The sequence below is a fragment of the Amblyomma mixtum genome, chromosome 10 (genome assembly GCF_055824585.1).
Source record: "Amblyomma mixtum isolate Tamu chromosome 10, ASM5582458v1, whole genome shotgun sequence".
Taxonomy (NCBI): Eukaryota; Metazoa; Arthropoda; class Arachnida; order Ixodida; family Ixodidae; genus Amblyomma; species Amblyomma mixtum.
In genome coordinates this window covers 176,014,545-176,041,481 of record NC_143021.1, presented here as the reverse complement: position 1 = coordinate 176,041,481, position 26,937 = coordinate 176,014,545, and the positions used below count along the sequence as shown (strand labels likewise).

Sequence of the window (26,937 nt, the reverse complement as noted above, 5' to 3'; positions counted from 1 at the left end):
CGATTTTCTCCGACACGAGCTCTTTAACTCTGTCCCTTAACTGGCGCGCCTTATTTGTTCTGCCCATTTCTGTACTTTTGTCCAGCACTGCTGAAACTCCCCACGTTGAGATCAGTCTTCAGTAAAGGGACAATGGCCGCAGAAGAACAACGGCAGAAAGGTCTTGTGAATTCTTATCCACGCACTGCTGAAGCTTGGACTGTTCATGACCCATGTTGTGGTCAGTCTTGGTTGCAAGAGGAAAACGACGAAAGGTATATCCATACTGGTGGGCACGCGTCCGCGCATCGCACAGAAGAAGACGAAGACCTCCATGGCAGAGTATCCAAAGACGGGGGAGTTCGCGGCGCCCATCTACGACGTGCGTCCGAGGGGTGCCACACTACGCCAAGGAGCACAAGCGACACCCTACGCTCCCGGAGCGATGCAGCCCCCGCCTCGGTATCCGCAGTACACTCCGTCGGGCTTCCCTCCTGGAGGCGGCACTCCAGCCCCCGCCGCTGCCGTGCCCATGGCTGGTGGCGGCGCCGCGATGCCGGGAGGGTACGGGCCTTCCGACTCCTATTACCCGGTAGCCGCAGAGGAGTCGGGGAACAACAAGGAGCCAAAGGAAGAACTCCAGCGTACGCCGTAAGGCATTTCTCTGCTAGCTCGAAATTCATCCGGAGCCCACCACTAGGGTTCCTCTTTCTCTCTCCCTTTCTTCAGTACCTCTTCGTTCATTTCCCCACGGCGCGGCTGAGACGTCGGTCGAGAAGTGATAGTCATTATTGCGAAAGCATTTGATCATGAAACCAACGAAACACAGACCAGGAAACCCGGCGTCAAAGAGCCGTTTCGAAACCTCAGATAGATAAATAGGTGGATTTATATGGTAAATAGGTGGATTTCATATGTTTTAGCGATGGAGTACGCCAGATGAAGATAGATTAATGGGTGAATAATTTGGATTGAGATGGCAATATAGAATTGCGATAGGAAAACGCCGGATTAAGTTACATTAGTGGGTGAATTAATTTGCATTGAGATGGATTATTGGGTGGATTAAGTCAGATTAAGATGAATTGGTGGACGCATTACGTTGGATTAGCGGACTTTGCATTCTTTCACAAAATACTTCAAGTTCACAAACACTCCCGCTAATGTTTTTGCATTTGCGGCACGTAAGTCTATTAAGTCTTCCCTGTTTTTTTTCCCCTTTTATTTCCTCATAACTTAGTTATTGCACTCTGCGGCGTCTGAACCACCGCCGCCAGGCAGCTGAAAGTCAACGTGGCTTGGATAGTCACTGCCCTTGCATTTGCTCAACTGTACAGCTGTGGTAGACATGGAGATATTGCGGACGTGTCATCCCCCATTACAGCGCGCAGCTGCAGAACTGTCACTCTGTGCAGGTTACTCCGCAGTAATTTGCTCAGTTTCAGGCGGAGTAGAATTAAGAGCATCGAAAAAACGCGCTCGCCCTCCGTCACTGCAGCTCTGTTATATCGTTGCTGAAACGTGCAATTCGCTTCATTGTATGCAGGCGGAGACTAGCCATCGCTAATATAATAAAGGTTTTAATCTGATAGGTTTTAATTCGGCGTGTATGTGCACTTGCAGATGGCACAGAAAATCCTAGCGATGGCAAGAAGAAGAAGTTTATTTTCCACCGATGTAGGTGGCCGCCTACTAAAGACAGGCGAACTTGCAGTTTCTTCGCGGCTTCGGTCGCCAGGCGGATGACTTGTTGCTGTTCGGTGGGGGATTTGCTTCAAAGAAAGGCCTCCCAGGCATCTCTACTTTTAATGTTATTCCTGATGATTGGGGAGTGAGGACATTGCCAGACTATGATCAAGAGGGCCCCTTTCTCCGCAGATTGTACATTGATCATCAGGACTATCGTCTAATCGCGTGAGGAACAACCAGACTGGATTTGGGAAATTCCCAGCTTGCAGGCGTCGCCAAGCGACAGCCTCTCTGTTGCTTAAAGTTCGGTCCGGTGGTGGCAGAGACCTTCTTCCAACTTCCTTCTTCCAACAGCGTTTCGTGTGGAGTCATACGATTTTATGCGAAGCATACTAGCCGCACAACCGAGCTCTTCCTTGCTGCGCCGCGCGCGGCCGCGTAGCTACCACTTGACCTACATCGGCGCACCACGTGATATGACGTCACAACAGCTGTGAAAGCTGGGGCTCAACTCGTGCGCTCGCTTGCGGACGCGCAGCCTCCACCGGCGGCCTAACTCCCGCTCCTTCCGCTAGGGGCGCTGACGTCACAACAGCTGTGAAAGCTGGGGCCGGCGGTATGCTTCGCATCCTAGGCTTAACCATAAGCTAAGCCAGGCCATTTTTTCGTTGCATATAGCTGACATGTGCTAGTCGAGTTGGAGACTAGCCTGCCACAGAATTAGAACCGGCCAATTGCATGCCTTCCACACTTTCGTATCAAAATTGTGCAATCGTTAGTCGTGCTGCGTTCCGAGTGGTGTCACACGTGTGTGTGTGTGTGTGTATGTGTGCGTGCGTGTGCGTGCGTGCGTGTGCGTGCGTGTGTGTGCGCGCGCATGTGTATGTTGTTTGGGTGAGTGATAATGCTTTCGTATTCCCGCACGTAAGCATTCTTAAAGGGGCTCTGAAACAGGCCTTCTGAGGAGAGTACACAAACTCGCTCAATCACTACACTCTCTCGTCATGAACAACTAAGCCAAATAATACACTTCTACATGCAGCAGAGAACCAACAATCGCACGCGAAAGTTGGCGAGTCCTTTCCGGCGGCTTTTCCATGCTCGCGCGCTGCTACGTAATTCTTTTCAGAGATGACCATTGGTTGGATTCTGTCAGGCGTCACGCAGCTACCATGGCCCTGGCCAATCAGCAGTGTCGCTCCCGCGGGTCAAAAACGTTCCCCCCCCCCTCTCCCCCCTGGAATGCCCACGCCAGGACAACCTTTGAGCGTGCAACAAGTGACGAGGAGGGAGGGAAAGTCGCGAAGGCGCTGAGATTCAAATTTTGATTGCAAGTAACTCAGCTTCCACAAAATACATTGAAAAAACTTTTGGTGGAGGATATTCGTGAAGCGGCGTCCTTCAACATCCCAGGAATACCACCATTTCGAGAGTCACTTTCGGAGCCGCTTGAAGTGTTTCTGGCGAATTTTTTTTCGGTGAGCCAGTATGCTTCCCGTACATGTAAACATTCCACACAGCGATCTGCCCAGAAATTTGCTGCGTTTTGTCGTAGCGCGAACATCTTACTAGCGATATTATCTGATAGACTTCCTTTGAGCCGATGGGCGTCTAAAATTACTGGGTGCGCATCTTCATGGCGGTATACTGCGCGCATCAAGATGGTGCACCGAAAAATATGCAAAAGCGATCTAAAATTATAAAATTATAAAATTTTATACATCCTTAAAGGTGTATGCTGCTGTCCCAGGGCCAGCATCTTTTGAGGGTGTTCGTGAACACCCTTATGGAGCTAGGGTGTCCATAGACACCATAAATCTGTTTACGAACAGCCTAAAATGTGTTCATAACTGTAAAGTATCTTTTTTACACCTTTTAAGCTGTAAAAATTAATGTATTGAATGTTGTGGTTTCGCGAGGAGGAATCCTGCCAAAGCAGAACCTCGCTTATTCCAAAGGGCGTAATATCGCTGCTTTTTCCCTTGCCAGCATTAACTCCTTTTGTGCTCATAAACCAATATGTAACAAGCCGCCGCGGTGGCTCAGTGGTTATGGTTCTCGGCTGCTGGCCCGAAAGACGCGGGTTCGATCCCAGCCACGGCGGTAGAACTTCGATGGAGGCGAAATACTTTAGGCTCATGTACTATATGCGATTTCAGTGCACATTAAGGAACACCAGGTGATAGGAATTAGCCACAGCCCTCCATTATGTCGTCCCTCATAGCCTGAGTCGCTTTCGGAAGTTAAACCCTATAAAACTAAATCAATATGTAACCATATATGCGCCAGCTTCGGGTCAGCTTAGTAGGTCACAACGTGCCCACTCTCGGGGGGCGTGACGTCAGGTGCCGTGCCGGACTGGCCCCTTCTACGGACACCATAGCAATCCGTGAACTACCCGCGTGCCAAACGTGGACTAAAAAAAATTCGCTGTGGCTTAGCTTGGTTAAGTCCGGTAATTGCGAAAGCAATATCCGTACCTACGCCATGGTACAGCTGGTGGTGGTGCTTGTGGTTAGACTTGTGGTGATGCATCGGTTATACAATCCAATCCAATCCAATACATGCATATCCAGTCCAATCCAATGCAATCGTATCCAATCCAATCCACTCCAATCCAATACACGCATATCCAGTCCAATCCAATGCAATCGAATCCAATCCAATGTAATCTACTCTAATCTAATGTAATCTAATCCAGTCAAATCCAATCCAGTCCAATCCAATCTAAAGTAATCCAATCTAATCCAACTAATGCAATCAAGGTAAAATGAAGGTCAATGGTGGTCACCGCCGCGGCACGATGGTGGTCACGTGGAAAGTGCAAGTAGTATTGCTTTCGCAATAAAAGTTATAACCTCAGTTTTCAGAGTGATAACCTTTTATTTATATTTTGAATGCATGTGTGGTTTTCCCCACAGGTTCTTCCGGCAGAGAATATCCATCTTCGAAAACTGGCAGGCGTTCGTCATGTGGATGGCCGTCACCGGACTGCTGGTGTACATTGGCAGCCTCATCGGCTTCCGGCATAGTGAGTTCTACGAGGAGGTTTTGGCGCATCGCCTACGCACCTGTTCACGGGCAGAAGCCTCTAAACAGTGTGAGAGCATTGCGGTAACACTCGGTCGACGGCTTCGTCGAGTACTGAAAGACACTACGGCAGTAACCGCGAGGATTTTCGAGTCGATGTTGCTATGCTTCAGTATATGCTTCACTGCCGCATCGCGGAGCTTTTCCGGATCGGAGGTCGAAGGAAATGGTGCTGTCACTTACTACTGTTAAGTGGAAAAACATCTGCGTAACAGATATTAGCAAGATATGTTTCGCCTAATAAAAATTTCAGCCCCTTTATTCTTCGTCTCTGGACATATATCTGTTAATAGGTTATTCATTATTTTGAGCACTGAATCAGTTGTCACCAGATGCTGTGAAAGCTGCCTCCAAGAATACTGCTTTAAGAATAATGGCGCATCGCATTATGATAACGGAAAACTTACGACCTTTTAAAACTCTTGATAACATTTTGTGAGAGAGCCTGCAGGAGTAGTCGGTGAACCTCGTATAGAAGCCTAAGATGTATAGAAGCGTAACATACCTGACATGTATACATGTTATGGTCGCTTTGGGTGAATACAAGGGGGGTACTGCGCACAAAAAGACAAGGACAAGAAGATAACACAACAAGCGCAGTTGTAACTTGGGTAACTGAACAGGGAAATCCGCGTAATCATGACTTGAAAGCTGGCTGTATGCAGTAAATGTTCTGTGTTGCGAATAAGGTCGGAAAGACTTAGGCCTACTATACGGTCGAGAGTACGTTTTCACCCTGACGAGGCTTAGCTTTTTACGGCGCCTTGTGGTCTTTGAAAATAATAAAAAAGCGTATGGCCCCAAAATACAGATTCTCAAGGTCACCTCGAGTTACCGGTTAAGAAACGTTACGACGGCGACACCACTTTTTCTTTAAACAATGTACCCTGTACAGCTGTCGCTGTGATAGCTTGACACCGTGACTGATGTATACTCGCAGAACCTAAACACGAATTTTCTTTGAGTATTGCTCAAAGAGATAATGCTGTCCTATAAACGAATGCTATCCCAAATACTAAATCCGCTGTTTAGAGCAAACAGATTACTGATATCGGTGTTGTGTTGCTCGTTTCAGTGCTGCTTCCGAACGAGGGTGAGTCCATGGTCTTCCCTCCGAAGTGACCCACAGCCCTTTTCAACGCCGTGCCGTCGTATGGGAAGTAGATAGGCAGAATGTTCCGAATTTCGCTAAGCTCAGATTACCGCCTGCTTCAGTGCCATAGCTTGCAGATAACTGCCAACGTTTCTGGTTAAGCTAGTCCTAACCACTAATGATTAAGGCCAGAAGCATAGCCAGAAGTGTGGGCCCCTGAGGGGCACATAGCTCGGCCTATTTTGGACGCTCTGCGCCGAAGATGCGGACAACTGTTAGGGCTCTTGGTTTCTGTTTTTGTATATTTTGAAATTCTTGCGTGGTAATCGGGCGTTGCGTTTCTGTTCAAAGGTAGGCGCACAGATTGAGTGTCCTTGACCTTATCACAATTAATGTTTTTTTAATCGCATTTAAAATAAAATTAACTCATTTCATCAAATCGAAGTAAGTGATAACGGAAGCCAACGTTACCTTTAGATAAATGCACCGACCGCAAGCGTAGCGACGATGTATTCGACCGGAGTGTTAATTGATCCCCAGTTTTGAAGAGAGCCGCCAGGTTTTCAAACTACCTGCACGAATCGAGCAAGTACGTTAGGCTGGCTTTCGAAAACTGAACGAGTACACCACCTCACTACATACTATGACTTTGCGCAATGTGGACCCACTATTTCGCTAAGTATGCATTTTAGCAACGCCGGTTATGTCACACTTTCTAATAACTTACAAACTACAACTGTGGGGAAGTCACGGTGGCCTAGTCTCCTTCATAACTTATTTCTGCATATTTATGCAACGCCCAATGGTGTTTCAGCTTTGTTGGGCTACGATACTTCTAACCGCTCTCGTTCAAGATTAAACTTCAGTTTAGGCTAAAAATGCCACCGACCCTTTTTGTTATGATGATAAGTATTGAATAATTAAGAAATTATTTTCCTCTCTCGTTTAATCTAAAACTGAATAACAATCAAAGACAAAATATGCAAAAATTAGAAATTTATTATTCTTGAAGCGAAGTAGGGAGCTTTAAAGCGAATGAAGTATGGGGCTAATTTTTGGTTCCGTACTTCATTAACATTACTATATTGACATTAAACACATGAGGCTGTGGTGGGGGCCTAATGATCTAAGGTATCGCGTGTAAAGATTCCGCTGTCTTTGGGCCAGCGTTGGTTCGAGTCCTTCTCGGGGCTATGGTATGTTTTTTTTTTCCCGCAGGACACCAATCGCACGGATAATTTTGAGACGTTTTTGATAGGTCGACCACAGGTTTGACCTCAAGTTCGCCTCTGTTCTCGCACGATATTCGCCTTATAGTTTGCCTATAATTGGAGCTGGAGCTAACAACATATTCCATGCCCAAGACGCTGATTCCTCCACAAATGCATCGAAGTATGCTCAAATTGCTAGCGACTCTTAGAGGGCCGTTTCGAAGTGATCTTATCTGAGTCATTTTTTGAACTGTGTTCTCCGCAAAGAAGTGAGGGTCAGTTTATTAAATATAAATATAATTCTCACCATGAGGGAAGGAGGAATTGCTCCCCCTTCCCACTTTACCCTCTCAGACGCAACTTCCCATTTGTATCCAAAATTTTTTTACCACCTAAATAATCTGCAAGCATATTGAAAACCAATTATTTGTATTGAAACGTGAAACAGTGTAGACATCTAAAATGTGTTTAAAATCTCCCACATAGTTGCCAGACCGCAACATTCATTAGGAGTGAAGGAAGTGGAGATTCGGGGCACCTTGCGATCAACTTTTCTTTTCTTGCAGCACATAATTTGAGAAGCCCGTAACAAATTTTCGTATGAGGCCGCTTTATGTGATTATGTGATGCACATGCCCTGAGTTCCCTGCTTTGAGAAATATTGAATAAGTGCATAATTCGCTATTTTATATAATAAATGGCCCAGTCACGTTATAACTGTCTCGAATTCACCTCAAACAAAAAAAAAGTTTTACTGGGCGTATACAAAAGTTTCTTCACGCAGTTTATGGACTGTGTCTGGAATGTCTTCTAGGAAAGGGCGCGCTATCATATGAAGCTGCGGATTCACTGTGTGCACAATTGTGTACACGGTATATCTCAAGGACTTCAATCTTCCCGGGGCTCTCTCACTGCATGTCATGTCGTCGGCTGCCACCATATCGCTGCTTTTTATTTCTCAGTAATGCGGCACTCACAGATTTTTGTGATTTCAACCGAATGCCTTGCGTTCTCACGCAGATACTACGATCCCCACCGCAACTACCAACCCTGCCAGGCCTACGTACGAGCGTAAGCGACCTTCTTTCTACCTTGCGCTTTCTTTTGGTGAACTATGAAAGGCTTAAGGCAAACGTCAAATAGTCGTTACAAAACCATAAGTGTTCTGTGTGAGTGTCACACCCCGGTGTGAAGGTCAAGCCGTTTCGCTTCCTCACCCTTAAATGACTACAGACACCAAAATTTAGTTACATGTTTTCTTCTTTCAAATGATGCGTTAGATATTCGAATACATGATCCACCGCGTGATATTCACCTACGACCGCTATCTAGTTTATAACTAAATTTCTTCTCTCCTGATGTTTCGATTTCGGTGTCATCAACCGAATGATGGTTGTTACGTGTAGTTGTCTTCTAGGTCACGTGAGGTACGAAAAAACTGCAGTATAAACTGTGATACGTAGTCCTGTTCCCTACAGCACTTAAACCAGCCTGCTTCACGAGCTGGAATGATAAGAAATGATGTATCAGCACTTATATTACCCTTTTTTGTTTGTCTGCCTCACGTGAACTAAAGACCAACTGCGCGCCACAACTACCCTTTCATCGATTACACTGAAACCGAACCAGCTTAAAGAAGAAATTAAGTTTTAAGTTATTTACGGGTCGTTGCCGAATATCGCGGGTGATACAGGTATATTAATTTTTAGCGCATCACTTTTTATAAGAAAACTCGCAAGAAAGCACTTGATGCTTACAGTCCTTTGAGAATGAAAACCTTTCTTAACATACGCATCAATAAAATTTTTAAATCAGGTTTTATTGACACTATACATTGAGGGTTAAACAGACACTGAGAACTACCCCGTCTAGTTTTAGCGCGGAAGCTGTACTTCACTAGAAAGCTGAAAAACCCGAGGTATGTGTGAAGCCTCGACCTTTGACGGAGCGCCAGCGGCGGAGGCCTTGCGCTGCACCTCCGTCAACGCTCGGAACCGGCACTACTATCAAAATAAAGTAAACACTCTCGCGCTGTGTTTTGCATATCGTCGTATTCATCCACTGACACTACTATCGAACCACTACTATAATAAGGGAGTAATTACTCATTGACATCAGCCCAAGTGCAGCCAAGCGGCTACAAAGGAAAGCTGTACAGCTTTCTCAGTAGTCGCTGTACCAACAGAGCTAACCGGGACGGCAACGACATTTAACTAGCCACTACAATAGTTAACCTATTGAACCAGTCTGCTATCGAACCAGACGTGCCGACGACCCAGCGAATCAATGCCATGAGCCAACCAGGCCTTCGCACGCCTACTTGGTTTAGCTACGTTAAAACCCTAACCCTTTTATATATCGTTTTGTTCGAAGGATCCTGCTATCATTTTCGAACTTAAAATGGCGGCCATGGCATGAATAAATTATTTCTCGCTGAAACTCACTTGGAAGAGTGTTTACCATATCATTAGTTTTCAAAAGAAATTGAAAATGGTCGAGGGTGTAGTCTGGGTTATTTAGCGTGGAATAATCCCGCTCTTTGAGTTGTATCCGATTACACCTAGCCAGCCTAGCGCGGCTCAGGGTGGTGACGACCAAGGGTCTTTAGGATAATGGCCAAACAAATGGTTTGGTTTGGTTTATGGGGTTTAACGTCCCAGAGCAACTCAGGCTATGAGAGACGCCGTAGTGAAGGAAGCGCTTTGGAAATTTCGACCACTTGTGGTTCTTTAATGTGCTCGACATCGCACAGTACACCGGCCTCTGGAACTTCGCCTCTATTGAAATTTGACCGCCGCGGCTGGGATCGAACCCGCGTCCTTCGGGTCAGTAGTAGAGCACCATAACCACTGAGCCACCGCGGCGGATTTTGGGCAAACAACTGTGACGTCACTTGGAAACATTCGAGTGATGAGATAGCTGTGATAAACTTGAGGAAGTCAGTCTCCGCTTCGTCCTGTACAGGAATAGTAATGACTTTTTGTTGATATGCTTGCAGCCGGATCACTGAACGGTACTTGCGACCAGTTTACGCCCTGCAGGCACCAAGCGATTTGTATGGAGAATGTCTGCCGGTGCGGACCCGGTAACGTGGTGGTGGATAACACCTGCGTTGCCGCCTCCGACAGGACGACGTCATCGCAAAGGTGTGCCGCAGAGCCCTTGACCGAGCGGCGACCGTAGCGTTCAGGATCCCGAGTTGAAGAAGTAATTGGCCCAATATTGGAAACATATTGGGAAATGTCGGTCCCACAAAGGGCCATAGTGAAACCATCCATATTGGGCCGATTACCTGTGCTTCTTGGGATGTGCTCGAGGACTAGAGTTTGAGCTAGAAGCACGAAACTCGTAGCCGATATTGCTTAACGCGTTTGTGTCCACATAAGTAACATCGAAAGTATGTGGTCATACTAACGCTGTAACTCGCTCTAACCCCTTCAGTGGAGAGCCCGGCGTGTGGCCATCGTCGCCGGTGTGTGCGGAGAAGCCGGATGGGTCGAGAGGCTGGCCACGTCATAGATTGACAGTTGAGGAATGAATAGTGATTAAATGACTAGAAAAGTGGTGATTAGAAGGTCGCAAGAGGACTCACTCGTCATCAGGACATAAAAGTGTATATTAAGGAAACGAATTGCGCTGAAAAGGAAAGAAATTGAGGCAATTTTTCGTGGATCGGGCCCGTGACCTTTAGGTTCAGAGTCATGGCACGCTAGCCGTAGATTACGCAGGCACATTCGTATGGATTGGTTAAAGCGAGGATTTGCATGTTTGTCGTATTGTCTTTCACATAAAAACAGTGTCCGTGCGTCCGTGCCTGCTAGGGGCAAGAGAAGCCGCTGACCGAACCCATTAGCCGCGGTTACATGAATGCGACAAAAGTCGAGTGCAGTGCACTTTTTTGAGGGAAGCGCATAAACATCGGGGAAGAAAGTAGATTATGGGTCACGCCTCTCTTCTCAAAACCTCCGCTTTTTCTCAAAAGAAAGACTGGAGTCGACTTCTGTCGCATTCATGTAAATACGGCTATTAAAGCTATCGCGTCGTACCCTTAAAGGAAAAGCTTAAATGTCCCCCAAAATTTTTTGTGTTGTACTGAGGTTTCGGTGCTTTGAAATCGACGATATTTGGTGCATTGTTATCTATTTATTCAGTAATCCATTTATTTATTAGCGCTGCAGGCAGGGGTGCAATACAAAATACTCTAATGAGAACAAAAATAAGAGAGCAGCTTGTGAACAGAATGCGGCCGAATGTTCAACAACGGTTTTCTAAAAAAATACTTGACAGTTCTTCGGTTACGAAAGTGTGCCAATACAAAACAAGCTCCACAATATACTGTCGGGGAAAAAAGCGCCAAGGAAGCCTGTGCGGTAACCATGGACGAAAGGTCTGTTGTTAGCCAGGGGCTCGATACAGCACAGGTGGATGGGAAAGTCATGCTTATGTGCTTTGATGTGAGGGAGTCAGATGAGACGATCGTACTGTTTTGCGCCTATGTCGCTTTAGCCACTTCTTCTGTAACGGCCTTTTTTTTTTCTAAATTGAGTGCACAAATCACAGCACCTGCGCATCCATAAAATGGCGTCAGAAATGTCAAAATAACTGAGCAGAGAGCTAAAAGAATTGACCTGAGAACCAGTCTAATGCGGTTGTTCGTTCCTGAACTTTTATCCCTACGTTTCTTGAAGCCAAAACTGTGGTCCCCTTCATGTTACAAAGTCAGTCCTCATAAGCTGTTAAACCTATGCTACCAATTTCTCTTCTCTCTATACTCTTCTTTTAATCCTTCTCATATTGAGCCTTTTAATGTGAAAGAAAAAAAAATTACGCTGGTCATGCGCTTCCTGTGCCTCATGTGTTCGCGGCAATTTTCAAAATGAATCAAATCTGAACCGTTTTTCTACTAGCCGACGAGTCTCAAAGGTTCAAAATGCATGAACCTTGCATGTAAACCCTGTAATTCTTTTTTTTTTTTTTTGCGATAACGTTTCTGAGGCGGCGTCATTGTCGAGCCGCGCGATGATGTTCAGGCTTCTCCACGCAGCGCTACACCGGGTTGGGATCAAATCATGACGTCACCGCGGGAGCAGTCAAATTTCCGCTGCTTCTGCCCCGCCCTTGCCTCGCCGAATGTTGGCAACAAACGCAGAGCAGGCTTTGCCTAGGGGGCACCCGTATCCTTCATTCGAGCGTCTCTGCAACTATTAATGCGTTGAAAATGTATCACAGCTACATAAGACGTCATCATACGACCCTCAGCCGATTCCATGCTGTGCGGAGAAGCCTGAATGCAGTCACCACCTTACTAAGCGATTACGACGCCCGTTTCGAATGCTAGCGCAAAATAACTTGCTTTACCTGCAGGCTTGCCTTACACTCTGAACACGAATACGCCTCTATGGGAGTAGAAAGGGAATAAGCTGTCTTCTAGCGCACTTCCTTTTATAAAACGGATTGCTGTAGAGGACAGCTTAATCCATTTTTAGTCCTTTGTGTTTAAGATGTAGTTCGGATCTTGAACTTCGTCGAATTGTGAACCATGCTGATTTTGCCTTTATTAGCGTGACTAAAAACTGATAGGATCTTCACCCTTCTCAGGGCCGCAGTGGTGACAGCGATAGTGAGAGTGTCAATTTTGGGATTTCCACTGATGATACAAGAGCTGCAATACACTGGTTAGAAGCGAGTCATTTGAATATCTACATTTGAAAAAGGTTGCACGTCATGCAGACATCGTCCTAAGAGCAAAAAGCAGCGACTTCTCCAATGCTGGTAGGAGTGAGCAAGAAGTTTGTGTTAGGATTTGAACTTTAATGCTTCCGTGAAAACCGACATGCATCTTTCGGAAATGTGAATTGCGTAACGTAATATGCATCCTATTATATACGCGCCTACGCTGGGTATATATAATGAGCCCGATTTCTTAACGTTTTGGTACAGCGATGCAGCCAGTGAAACAGAACCGGGAAAGGCGGACCCTACCACCACTGTCCCAGCTGAAGACTCGTCGGTTGGTGTCGATGAGACGAGCCAGCAACCTGGGTTGACAGAACCACCTTCGGAATCTTTGACGGAGGATTTGACAAGAGAGTTGACGGAAACGTTGGAGGTGCCGTCGTCAGAACCGTCGACGGAATCATTCACGGAATCTTTGACTGAAGCGTTGACAGAAAATTTTACGGAAACGATGGGGGAGCCGTCGCCAGGACCGCTGACGGAACCGTTAACGGAATCTTTTACGGTGGAACTGACAGAAAATTTTACGGAAGCGTTGACAGGATCGTCGACACCGTCGGCATGACGGTTGTCGATGTAATCAGCGGGAAAGTCGGTGGTTTCTTCAGCGAATCACCAACGACGTATACATAGGAAGCGAGCATGACGACAACAGCAAGCTTTTGAGCCGACACTGACCTACCACGTTATCCAGCGGTTATATGAGGCCAACCGTAACATTGTGGGCCTTGTTTTGTGTAAGGATTATCTCATTTCTCAAAGCACGATGCAGAACCCAGCTGTTATTACAATGTACAGCCAATACACAGCATTGCAGTGTATTGCATTTGCCGTACAGCCAAGGATGGACGCTCACTGAGGGTGCTCGGATGATGTGCATTTTTTCTTTCTCTCGACAGCGCCTTTCCCTGGACGGCGGTAGATCGCGGCTGTTTGACCAGAAAAATAAGTTTTCCGTCGCGTTCAATTTACACGTTGTAGTGTTCATTGTTTTTCGTATATTTCTGTCTCCCCTTCACATTCACTGATCGTTTACACACGTAGTCGCCTCGTTACATGGCTCGCAAGATGCAAAATAGGCCTGGTGTTCGCAAATGCAACAGATCGCCCGCTTTTCGACGTAATTGCGCTTTTAAAAAACAAAGTCGATGCGAGAAGCCGAGCCGGAGGACGCAGGGTGTTGCGAGTGGCTGACTGTTTCTGACAATGCGTTGGCTGTGTAGAGAAGCTGATGACGGCTTAAAATAATGCACCACACAAGACTGCGTACGTGTCCGCGCCTATCGTGGGACCCACGGTCGCTCCACACTTAAGGTACACCTAGAAAAAAGTTGGTAGTACTTACTGAGTTTGGGGTAACAACTGGTTGTGATATGTATTACTACCCTCTTCGTAACTGCAGTTAGTAACTGGAAGGTTAGTAACAGTTACTAACCCATTGAGCTAGTAACGGCTTCGACCCGCAGTTAGTAACGCGAAGCTAGTAGTATTTACTAAGAAAATCAGTAGAAACTTTCGCAAATGTCGCTAGGTTCTTCGTACGGTGTGCTGGCCTGGCTTGTTAAATTTGTGCCTTTTAGAGAAATAAAAAAGCTACGTAGTCTATTTGACTAATTCCTGAAATTGGTCAGAGCTATCAGATAGTGGTGGCCGCAAATCGCACTTACGTTAAGGCTTATTGGGCCTTACATTTACAAATTAAGCGAGATGATGGCATCAAACAACCTTACCGGGTTCACACAATGGGTCAGACTACAAGAGAAGCGCAAAACAAAAGGTCACATATGCACACTGCGCATAGTTCTTTGTTGGTTTTATATACTCCGTAAATCAGACTCTCAGTCAAGGGCTAGTGGCTCTCATCCGTTGAGCTAAGATAGCGTTAATTATGAAGTTGAGATTAGAATACCAGCGTTAATTATGAAATTGAAATTGTAGAAACAGCTTATAGTCTACCTAACCGCACGCCACTGCAGAAATATTTAATTACAAAACCAATTTATTCGCTCGACACTGTGTTATATTTTTGAGGAGCGGTTAATAACTAGGTACTAACTGGCGACCGTAGTTAGTAAAAAGGTATTGCTACTTTTTTACTAACTAGTCCTTGACGAGGATAGTAAAAGGCTAGTAAAAAGTAGTAAAATGAAGTCCGGACCCTTCTGACTCTAATCTGATTCTAATACTTATGCATGTGCGTTATGAAAAAGCTGTTCCTATAACAGCCTGACCTAGAAAGGCACCCTAAGCCAGGCGAAGAGAACGTACCTACCCTTTCCGTGCAAACATGCAAAAAGAAATGGCTTGCCCTACTCATTTGGGCACGGAAAGGCTAGCACGCTATTAAGTGCACATTCACACTCACACAGAACAGCAGACACCTGGTCACGAAGATCTCAAAAAATGGGTGGATCCCCATCCCTACCCCACCCCTTCCTAGGACCGTATGGTAACAGGTTAGAACACCTTAGGCTAGAAAGAAGACATTTCTCATTGCCACACAAGCAACTGTCCTCCTCGCATGCTATTGACCGGAGGAGAATAAAAACAAACACACATCCATGTCTTCACATTTTAGAGAAGATCCGACCCACACAATACCCAAGTTAGTGTCCTTGGTGCGGAGCAAGCACCACGCTCTACGATACGTCTTGGGAATACCAGGACAGATCGGACAGAAAGTTTATAGTGCCACACCCGACACACCGATCGATACGCAACACGAGCAGTGGGAGGAGGCCCTGACAACCTGGACCAGCAAGCCTCTATCATCCAGCTAGTCCGCAAGTCAGCTGCCGCCAGCGGAGCCCTGGACTGGGGGTCCCGACCATCCGGCTCTTGCGAATTAATCTACGCTAATTAAAACTTTTCTCTCTCTCTGGTACAACCTCAACCGCTTGCCCCGAAAAGAGCATACATTCGCTTCCCACTTGTAAGGTTCGATTGAAAACTTTCGTCAGAGGGTCCATTTTTATGCCTTGTTGTCACGCAGGTCCTACTATTCACTACCGGCAATTAAATTTCTCTTTTGTGAAAGATTTGAATATTTAGTTTTTTCGAGTTAAATATCGTATAGCAAGCTACATATTTATTTATTTATTTATTTATTTATTGATACTGTTAGCCCTTTTTGGGCCGATACAGGGTGGGAATTCAATGACTTTTTTTATATATATACAACACAAACACAGTGCAGTAAATACGACATAAGTGCACAATTCAAGCCAGCGCCAGTTTTCTATATACACAATTTTCTTCATGGATACACTTCCAGTCCGCTCGCCGTACAAGAACACAATGGTAGAAAGGTAACACCAAAAATTGGGGAATGCTACATACATAATACATAATATAATTTGTCTACATTCCTTCAAACGATGGATACAGTGGAGCACGTGAAAGCGAGGCATGATTCATTTTAGTTCAGCAACGAACACATAGTTGCGGAGAAAATCGGCAATTAATTTGGCTTGCGAATAGTTAAATGCATTGTAGAGCCGCTTAATTGGCACGTTGATAGCGCCGGTGACGAAGACCCTATAGCAAGTAGTCTAAGAACCAGCGAGGCGAGAGACCGAGACACAAACCATACGTGGGGAAACCGAACACCCACCTAGACAGGCCGATCACCAGGGAAGAAGTGTTCGCTGCCATAAAGGCATGCACGCGCAACACTGCGGCGGGAGCAGTCAAGATCCAGAACGCACTCATTCGCAACCTCTGCGACGAGGCGGTCGACCAACTGACCACCTTCCTCAACGGGCACTGGGCCGCAGGAACGGTTCCTGAAGAGTGGAAGCACGCAGAGGTCGTAATGATCCCCAAACCGGTTAAGAAACTTGTCATAATTTAGTGAGCGTTGAAATATGCACCGCTTGCTCGACTTGTTTAAAGCTCGCCGCGGTCTGCAAGGTTTCCCCGTAATGACACGGTTTTTTTATCTTACTAATAAAAACAGTATGACCAACGAAGCACAGAAATGAGACGATTCCCTTCTGTCGGCAGAACACCGTGACATCTGTTTTTTAAATTTACGCGGGCAGTATATGAGTCGCAACGATGTCCGCGAGATGGCGGCAGAAAAGCAACGCATTGTGGTGAAGCCATTAAGAAGCTTTCTTCTCTGTTTGAAACATTCAAAACATAAATAAAGCAAAGATATTGAGTGTAATCGAAAAAATTCATGAACAATTCGATGTGCACGAAGCCATAATTGTCAAATATTTTGTACTGAATGCTAGATTTTGAGGCGTTATTTTCAAATTTCAAAATATTCACCAAAGCCAACTGTTACAGGTTGGTCTCTACTTATGGTCGCTATATATACCCGAAGGAAAAACACCGGGTTGTACTTCCAAAGTACATATACTAAAATTGGAACGATACAGAGAAGATTAGCATGGCCCCTGCGCAAGGATGACACGCAAAATCGTGAAGCGTTCCACATTTTTTTTTTCTTTACCATCCCTTGGCACCACGATTAAATCGCAAATTTCGAATGTCTTGCCCCATGTGCTCGAATCTGAGATAGAGAATAAACTTTATTATAGAGTTTCTGAGGATTAAGGCTCCCTTCTGGCGCAGGCGGGCTAGTGTCGCTTGGTGGCCTTGATTTTTTTATTGATTTTTAGGGCACGGTGGCATTTCAGGGATGCGGTCACCTAATCCGTTCCTCTTCATTCCGCAGTTGTGGATCGGTGTGCTGTTGGCCACCGCCAGCTGCTTCGCCGGGCCGCCTGTGCATGAAAAGCAGTTCGTCATCCAGAACATCACCGCCTTTCACGTAGATCCTGTGCTTCATCCGACGCCCTGGAATTTCATGATAAGACAGTCAGCGGCTACACGCACCGATGACAGCGTGCATGACCCAGGAACAGCGCCACCACATCACCAGCCTATAAATGACCCACTCGGGACCGGCGCGCCCACTGGGCACGGTGGCATTCCAGGGATGCGGTCACCTAATCCGTTCCTCTTCATTCCGCAGGTGAGGAAACGCTACGCAAAATGTATTCGTTCTAGTGATCCCTTTCTATTTCTGCTGCCGTGCCCACGGATATGTTGGTTCTTCTATCGAGTTGCTCTGTGCTTGAAAGAATTGTTAGTGCTGGATGGTGATATTGAGACAAATCCGGGTCCCAATAATGCACAACTTTCAAAACAACTGGAAGATATAGCTGCAGACATCAAAGAGATAAAAGAAAAACGGTTGCGTTAACACGTTTTGGCGGGCTAGTTGGTTAAGCATCTTGAATAAACAGCGCGAACGAAGACGAGCACAAAAGACAAGAAAATGGACGACACAGCGCTGTGTCGGTGCGTGTAGCCGCTGACTGTCTTATCATGAAATTCCAGGGCGTCGGATGAAGCACAGGATCTACGTGAAAGGCGGTGATGTTCTGGATGACGAACTGCTTTTCATGCACAGGCGGCCCGGCGAAGCAGCTGGCGGTGGCCAACAGCACACCGATCCACAACTGCGGAATGAAGAGGAACGGATTAGGTGACCGCATCCCTGAAATGCCACCGTGCCCTAAAAATCAATAAAAAAATCAAGGCCACCAAGCGACACTAGCCCGCCAGCGCCAGAAGGGAGCCTTAATCCTCAGAAACTCTATAATAAAGTTTATTCTCTATCTCAGATTCGAGCACATGGGGCAAGACATTCGAAATGTGCGATTTAATCGTGGTGCCAAGGGATGGTAAAGAAAAAAAAAAATGTGGAACGCTTCACGATTTTGCGTGTCATCCTTGCGCAGGGGCCATGCTAATCTTCTCTGTATCGTTCCAATTTTAGTATATGTACTTTGGAAGTACAACCCGGTGTCTTTCCTTCGGGTATATATAGCGACCATAAGTAGAGACCAACCTGTAACAGTTGGCTTTGGTGAATATTTTGAAATTTGAAAATAACGCCTCAAAATCTAGCATTCAGTACAAAATATTTGACAATTATGGCTTCGTGCACATCGAATTGTTCATGAATTTTTTCGATTACACTCAATATCTTTGCTTTATTTATGTTTTGAATGTTTCAAACAGAGAAGAAAGCTTCTTAATGGCTTCACCACAATGCATTGCTTTTCTGCCGCCATCTCGCGGACATCGTTGCGACTCATATACTGCCCGCGTAAATTTAAAAACAGATGTCACGGTGTTCTGCCGACAGAAGGGAATCATCTCATTTCTGTGCTTCGTTGGTCATACTGTTTTTATTAGTAAGATAAAAAAACCGTGTCATTACGGGGAAACCTTGCAGACCGCGGCGAGCTTTAAACAAGTCGAGCAAGCGGTGCATTTTAACGCTCACTAAATCATGACAACTGGGGTTGTCGTTTAGCCAATTGGGTCAAAACAAGGGTACAGCTCTACCCCGTCGGAATTAAAACTGCCTTTCAACCTAAATATAAGTGTCAGCCTCGCCAGATGAGTCGATAACCGGGTGCCGATCTGCCGTGCGGTTAATGTAGCAGGTTTTGCTCACAGATCGGCACTCACACGTATTGTTCGTCTATATTTAATAGCTCATAGTTTCAACATCTCCCGGTTCAGCGGCTTAGCGAATGCTGCCAAATTCTTGCGACGGTGCAGATATTGAAGCATTCAGTGCCTGCGCATTATACCGAACATTTTTGAAACTGCTTTTAGCCAAGTTCTTGTTTTCTGGGTGGCAGGCAACAACACCGGACAAAATGGCCACCCCAATTCCTAAAATACAGCATATAACGCGTATAACGGTATTTGTTAATTTTTAGCATTACAATAACGTTCAATTGCAGCATATGCAACATTGCTGCGACTCACGTAACAATTTTATGACATTATTTTAATGTTCGGTGCTATCTCGGTTGTTACGCTAGGTGTAATTAAACTGCTTCGTACCGCCATTATTCTGACTAAAATGTATCGTTTTCGCTGTTTGCAATTAGCAGCAGCGCGACGACAAGTCGAAACTAGGAAATTATAATTGACACGAGTGCTGATAAAAATTGTCCCCTATTCGGCTGTCTCGACCATAGAAAATCGATTTATTTGGATGCTAAAGTTTGTGCCCACTACGATTTCAGACAACCGCTAGCATGTGAAGAGACAAGTTGTACTAACTTGTAAAAGAAAAGAAAATAACGTTCCTCCGGCCTCTTAGGATTTGTTAAATCATGCACATAAACGTGTCTAAGGCCACCAGAGCATGAAAGAATTAATCTGGTTTTATTCAACAGATAAAGAACACCTAAATTCCACTTTCCCGTGACTTACGCGAATTTTTCGAAAGAGAATGTATAAATCTCAAGCACCGAAATCAAAATGGTAAAAAAGTGCAAAGAAAACGGGGGGGAAAGAGCGGAAAGTCTTCGGGATAAGGGAAGGCCGGCACCTGGGTTATTATGCTAGGGATGGCTACGTGTAAGTGATGTCAGAGTGACGTCACTCCACGGCCACATGAGTGGGCCTTGAAAAAAAATTCTCTCCCGCTGCGATTTGATTGGCGTTGCTGGATGTTCACCGCTTGGTTTGCTGAACTGTGCTCATCCGGTCGTTTCTTTCCTTCCCGCATACTAGGGTCCCTACGCATACCAAGACGAAGAACAACGCCAAGTGCTGGTCCTACGTCACTGCGCCCGTCTTTTTTCGACACTACTGTTGCAAGTCGGCTATCCAGCTTTTCGCCAGCAGTCACTTTGCAGGACAGTCGCCATCAAAAAGGTGATGGACCTTTTATTGTCGAGCATTTGATGCTGGTCTTTTTGGTGTGTATGCACGGTTTTCAAAGCTCCGCTCAAAAGAAGACGGGAGACAGATATATGTACGGGCAGAATTAATCAGTATTAACTTCATTCGAAGGGTCGTTTTAATTTGGAAAACGCGTTTGCACGGGTGCAGCCCGGTCACAGTTAACAAAGAGCGCAGAAGAAAGAGCGTGCAGTCTTGGTGCAGGCCATTCCAAAAACTTGAAGCTCGCGAACAAGCGAGGACGAAGAAAGAGACTTGACACACATGAGCTCTAACTTGCTGCACCTTTGCTTGGTGCAGATTTTAACGAGCTGTCTGCATGAATTCTTTGTTTTGGAAAACGTGCCTTTCATCCACGCATGCATTGTCTTGTGTTTCTTTTTTTTAATTTTTGCATGATGGTTTATTGGTTTATTGGGGTTTAACGTCCCGAAGCAACTTAGGCTATTTTTGCATGAGTTCTCATGCAACCGTATGGGATCCCTTTTTGTCGACTAGTTTTTGTTGCTTGAATCTTGGCTGATGGTCAAGGCAAGGCGGCTGAACAGTCAAAATGTGTTGCTCAATCATTCTGATAGACATCTCATGTTCGAGCGCCGTATCGATCGTTATCCCACCCGTCCCTTCCCCTGATAAGGGCTGCTTGGGCGTCGCCATGCATGTTGCTCATTTTGACTGTTGTGTGCGCCCATGACCGGCATTATTACCGGTGCGGTCGTGTCAGTTGTTTTTTTTCTTCCTCCGTGTATGGGTGCCTGAAATGGCGCCGGACGTAACCACAATGGATAGATGTAATTTCATGAGTATGTGAGGCCTGGTGCCATAATTCCTTGCCATACAGGCCTCTAACAGCCTCATACCAATTATAGTTCCATAGTGTTCTATGCTTCATAATGTCTGAATTCCTTTTCCTTTTGACCTTCATCATCCTTTTGTGCTCTTCCAGTATTTTTTCCTTTCATTTAGTCATATGCCTAGATACTTAGTTTTTCACATGGTCGCTCTTAATGTCTTTTATTTCTATTGGGTATTCCCTCTCATCATTATATACCATTATCCCAGACTTTTCTCCACTGAAATGTAGTCCTTACTTTTCACTCTGCCCTCCACAGATCATAACTAGTTCCTGCAACCTATCCCACTTCTCTGCTAGCAGTACGTTGTCTGCATACATCAGTCCGGCAAGCAGTTGATTAACTTTCCGGCCTCCCTGCATATAACTCTCATCGACTGCTACCTTACTCTCTTCTAGCCTCTTTTCCATTTGACTCGCGTCTTATCACGAAATGTGAGGGTGATAGTGGACAGCCCACCTTTAACTTTAGCTGGTTTCGCAGTTTCTGCCTTCCATGTTAACACAACCTCATTATGTGTATATACACTTAGAAACAACCACATTTCCATCTAAACCATATCCCTTTAATTAGTCCCAAAGCTTTTTCCTATTGCTCCCTTAATATCTAACAATGCTATCCGTAGAGGCCTCAGCTTTGTCTCTGCTATATCTTCACACTTAGTTGTATCGAAAGATTGTCCTCCAACCTTCTGTCCTTTCGGAAACCATTCTGCAGCTCTCCTAAGACCTCCTCATATTCTGCCCATTCTTCCATTCCCATTTTTACTATCTGCAGTAGTTGCTAGCCTGTATATAACTGATATAACCATAATTGGTCAATAGGATTTAATGTTGTCCTTGTTTCCCTTATCTTTGCGTATTAGTGTCTATTATCCTTTCAGTGGTCTGTCTTGCAATTTGCTTTTTTTGGCTTAGTATGTTGATTAACCTCGTAGGTATACCATCTGGTCCTGCTGCTGTTCCAATGGGAACCTTTTCTTTTATTCTGTCCCATTCCCTTGCAGTCGTCTCCCTGAGCTCTTCCTCCCATGTCCTGTTGCCGTCATTGCTCTTCTCTATTTTGTTCACCTGGGGCTCTGCAAATGCTGCCTCGATTGTTTGGTATATTCCTGTGCTTCCTTTCCCTCTACTCTTTTCCCCTCCTGTGCTGTCTATGAGTGTTGGATCCCCTCTGTTCTCTTCCCCTGTAACCCTATGTGCTGCAAAAAACTTATTTGCAGCATTTCTACCTTTTTTATTTATCTCCATTGTCCACTGGACCCCTGATTTTCCTATTTTGGCTTGAATTAATATTGATGCCTCCCTTTGCTCTCAAGGTACTCACTCCATTTTGAATCCACTTCACCTGGTGTGGCCCTGCTTTTCTTTGCTAATCTGTGTTCCCTAGATGCTTCTTTGCATTGTGCCATTCCTTAACTTCCTTCTTCCCTTTTTTATATGGCTTTCTTTAGCTGCCTCTGAAAAATCCCCACTAGGTCATCAAATGTCTACACCCTATTTGGCTGCTTGAATACTATGTCTTCAATATGTTTCTACACTTAATTCCTGCAGCTGTGCTTTGGTGATGTCATTTCTACCTTGCTTCCCTTGAGTTTCTACTGCTGATTTTGCAGTACCAAATGTAAAATGAAATGTAATTTCAAATTCTTCTTGATCAGTCCCTATGGTTTTCGTACCTTCATCAATTTCCATGCTTCCTAACCTGTCATACAGTTTATGGGACATTGGGTAATAGTGAATTGTTGAGAGAGAGTTATTTCTTTCCTATGTTATTTTCCCCTCATATATTATTTCTGTTTTAACCATTACTAGATCACTGGCCTCTAAAAATTCTCTTAACATCTTCCCTGCCACATCTGTAGCTCCGTCAAAGTATTCCATATGAGCATTCATATCACCCAAAATAATTAATACTCGATTCAAGCCTAACTCCTGATGTCTTTAAACATACACACGAAATGCCCTGTATTCTCCTCTCAAATGCCCTGGAGCAATAGATGCTCCCTGCAGTTCTCTCTCTCTTTCCCAGTCTTGTCCCCTTTACTAATACCCCTAAGCCCCCCCCTCTCCTTTATGGTCTTTTCCTTTTCTGTTACACCCTATCCAAGTGTAACCTGCAATGTGTGAGCGGTCTTCCATGTCTCTCAGGTAAATTTTGTCAACCTTATATGCCATGGAATTTTCAATTTTTAGTTGTTCTTCAATTTCCTCCTGTTTAATTCTGCTTCTTCCCTCCTTGCGTGTTTATGAACCCAACATTTAGAGATTGTTTCCCTTTCTTTTGCCATGCCTTTATACCCCCCCTCTCACATTTCTTGCTTACCCCTTGGCCAGCAGGGTGCAGGGGTACCCTGGACGCCTGTAAAAAAGCCAGTGCCCTACGGCCCATCCTCTTATTGTTTATTGCTTGTTTTTTATGTTTATTGTTAAATATGTCTGATGTTAATCATGAAGCAAAATTTATCGTACTGTGCAGCCATGGCCCCTCATGGCTAACTCCATGGTGTAACTGAGTCACTTTTGTTTTCATAGCTCATCGGAAAAATCGACAGAAGTCAGTCATGTCGTCTGGAGAGCAGAAGAAGCTGCGCGCATGCGATGTTGATGACCTGATATTGTTGGAGTACAGCAGTTCTTCGTCTGACAAGGAGTGAGTATCAAGTCTTACTATTTGCCTTTTTTTTTTTTTCACAAAATGTGGCGCCCTCTGGGGAGTGCGCAAGAGTTTGCCGGTCGTATATAAAACTGGTTAGAAATACTCATATGGCTAACGCGGGTGCAGCCTGCTTCCGTGAGGTGCCAAGTGTGCTTGTGAAGCGCCAAGCATGCGTTTTCAGCTGTCGCCATCTCTTTCTTGCACCTGTCACCAACACGAAATGCACATGGACATTACAGTTATGGTTTATGTTCAATCCGTGCAGCTTGAGGGAGAGCAGACAGAAGTGCACACGTGCAGAGTGGCAATTGGCGTGGTTTCATTTTTGCGCCTTCGGTTTGAGGCAGCATTTCCGCCTATCCTAGGGTTTGCAGCTTGATGAAACTAACACACGAGGGCTAAGTGGGCTATGTGTTCTCATGACCACTACTTTTGGTATGGCATTACAAAGCCGGTGCTTTGTTTCCAGCTGTCATGAGGGAACGTGGAAGGGATGATCCCACTCGGGTTTTTGCTAGTGTGTGTTTCTTGAGCCATCTTGTTGCATATTGCGCACCGTGTCTTGCACCTTGCCCCTCCCAATAATTGACTGTTTCTCATTGTGAGCATTCAATTTTTTATGGAACAAGCACACTGACGTAACTTTCTTCCAGAAATAAAAGCTTGAGGTGTATACTGTGCCGAGTGGGCTCTCCTCCCAAAAGCCATGCCCGTAAATCAGCCCATGGCTACTCTCTCAGCGAAGATGAGGTGATCATACACTAAAGCTATGTTGACCACAAGATGCACAGTCTTCATTTCGGCACCAGCTGCTGCTGTGATCCTGTGTGGCAGAGCAGTTCGTAATTAATCTTTTTTTTTCTTTCCATTGCTCTGCCCAGCGCATAGCTGCCTTGGAGGCTGCGTGCGATCGCCACACGGAAGCACTGCGGTCACTGAACACCATGTGCGCTCGTCTGAGTGAGTCTGTGATTGCGATGGAGCATGCAGTCCGGGGTTCCACCGTCCTCCGGAGGAACGCCTCCCAGCTGGAGCAGCTCATGGACCAGCTTAGGTTGTGTATTGCTGCCATGGAGCGATGATTGTGCTTGCCTCGGGTCTTTGTTTTTTTTTCTTTTTGCCCAAGGTAGGGCACTGTTTTTATTGCTAGTTGGTCTTTGCATCTGTGTGATGCTTGCCCAATTAAAGGAGGTGCTTTTAATCTTGATGAAGTGAAGGCCTTTCTCTTCAGGGTTCGTGAAAATGACCGAGACACAAGCTGAAGCCTGGTGTGTGAGCTATGTGCAATACCTCCTATATTTAAAGTGGTAGACAATCTCTTTAGTTGCACAGACAGGCCACATTTTTCGAGCAGCTGCCAAGTGGCTGTGTAATGAAATGGTTGCCAGATGTATATTTTTCTTCAGCATGTCTGCCTGCAGAAGTTTTCAAGTTTGCTTTGTGAACAGTTCAGAATTGCATACAAGGCACTTGGACGGACTTTTTTTTTGTCTAGGCGACTTGGAGTTTGTGTAATCTTTTTTCTTCCCCATTCTTCAATGGCTGACGAGGGCAGAGAGTGCTCAGCACTTAGTCCTTGTGATGCTGTCATCTATGGTCACAAACTGTGATGTTAAATTTTACTTTGTGACCAGTGACCTGTGATATCTTCTTAAACGTGCTGTACATTGGCAGTCGGGTAAAGTGACGACTTATGTGCACCCACAGCAAAAACTGCCTGTTTTTATATAAGTGTTGTAGAAGTATAAACTAAAGGCTTTCCAAAAAGAGTGTTCCAAACCACCAGGGTCTGGCTCCTTTGTGTCTTGTGATCTGTTTGCCAGCTTGGTTGGCTGTCATGCACCGAGCTGTGTCTGGTTGTGGCCTAAAGGCTATGCTTGCACTTGGCTTCAATAGAATGGTAAAGCTGCAATGACACTGCGGATATTGGCTGGAGTGATTGAAAAGGCTCTAGGACAAACTAGTTGGCCTGTATATTCTGTGTGCGGATCAGAGACCAGCCTTCGCTTGCAGATGATCACTGAATCCATTTTTGCTTATTGACACAGGGAAAGATATGCTATACTTGAGATTAGTCTTTTACTGCCGAACTATTGTCAGCATAGTCTATTGTCTCACTTAGAGCAAGTGAATGGAGCAGCAAGTTGTGCCCAAATACATGCAGTTGCAGTATGTTTGTTTTTGGATCTGTCTTTACACCTAGCTGCTCTGTGTACTGTCAAGCTCAAGGGGGGACACTGGTCTTAGACCTATTTTCCTTACTTTTAGTCCAATCCTAATGAAACTGTACCATCTTGCTCAGTTTTTTATACTGATTTCAGCAACGAAATTACGTTTCACATAAATTAGTCAGTTCCCAAGATAATTAATTTTATTTAGCCATTCATTAGTACCTCGGTGCAAAAAAACTGCTCAATAAAAAATCATTTTTAATCCATGGCTACATAGTATGGTGATTAAAGAGTGCAATAATCAAAACCATTTTTACTTATTACCCTCATTAGTAATTGTATAGCACTTGGAATATCAACGTTCAAGGTGTGAATGTAATACATTGATAAACTTTGCGAAATTATAAATTTTTGAAGTGTGATTGAACAAATCTGCTTCGATTATTGCACACACTGTGCCTTCAGCTTCCCTTAGCAAACAATATGACATGTCTATCTGTCCTAAATGTTGAGATATCGACATACTAAGACAGCCAGATGTCCAAAATTTTCATGCCATTAAATTGTCTGCTCCAGCATAAATTCAGCCCACACGATGATCTGAATTTAATATTATGGTCAAAATGCTGGTTTCTTAAGGGAAAAAATTGGTACGGTTGGAAAATAATAGCTGGAGATTCCACAAATCTCATTTTTTGAAAATCGATTTTTTGGTCATTTTTTGG

General features: G+C 45.1%; 2 protein-coding genes and 2 non-coding genes across 11 annotated transcripts; 3 read left to right on the top strand and 1 right to left on the bottom strand.

Annotated features, from left to right (window-relative positions):
* Positions 1-383: 383 nt before the first annotated feature.
* LOC149327816 (uncharacterized) lies at positions 384-13,234 on the top strand. Of its 2 annotated transcripts, XM_089562496.1 has the most exons (5): positions 384-630; positions 4,590-4,699; positions 5,834-5,851; positions 8,083-8,133; positions 13,003-13,234. In XM_089562496.1, exons 1-5 carry the CDS (start codon positions 425-427, stop codon positions 13,107-13,109), a joined length of 492 nt encoding a protein of 163 aa, XP_089418622.1. In that variant the 5' UTR covers positions 384-424; the 3' UTR covers positions 13,110-13,234. The 2 variants fall into 2 exon arrangements, with proteins under 2 accessions (XP_089418622.1, XP_089418623.1); XM_089562497.1 differs by lacking the exons at positions 8,083-8,133; positions 13,003-13,234 and having other exon boundaries at positions 4,590-4,766; positions 5,834-5,959.
* Positions 13,235-17,146: 3,912 nt separating this feature from the next.
* LOC149327815 (U6 spliceosomal RNA) lies at positions 17,147-17,249 on the top strand. Its single transcript, XR_016286610.1, has one exon. It is a non-coding gene; the product is annotated as a U6 spliceosomal RNA (small nuclear RNA).
* On the top strand, positions 17,150-25,248 carry LOC149327813 (uncharacterized). 7 transcript variants are annotated; one of them, XR_016285970.1, is made up of 5 exons: positions 17,150-17,785; positions 18,154-18,301; positions 20,359-20,502; positions 23,918-24,035; positions 24,923-25,248. XR_016285970.1 is itself a non-coding variant. In XM_089562492.1 (5 exons), the coding sequence occupies exons 1-4, from the start codon at positions 17,700-17,702 to the stop codon at positions 23,988-23,990; spliced, it is 378 nt and encodes a 125-aa protein (XP_089418618.1). In that variant the 5' UTR covers positions 17,416-17,699; the 3' UTR covers positions 23,991-24,035; positions 24,923-25,248. The 7 variants fall into 7 exon arrangements, 4 of the variants coding, with proteins under 4 accessions (XP_089418616.1, XP_089418618.1, XP_089418617.1 ...); XM_089562492.1 differs by having other exon boundaries at positions 17,416-17,785; positions 18,227-18,301; XM_089562491.1 differs by having other exon boundaries at positions 17,418-17,785.
* On the bottom strand, positions 18,513-18,615 carry LOC149327814 (U6 spliceosomal RNA). The gene has a single exon (XR_016286618.1). It is a non-coding gene; the product is annotated as a U6 spliceosomal RNA (small nuclear RNA).
* Positions 25,249-26,937: the final 1,689 nt, after the last annotated feature.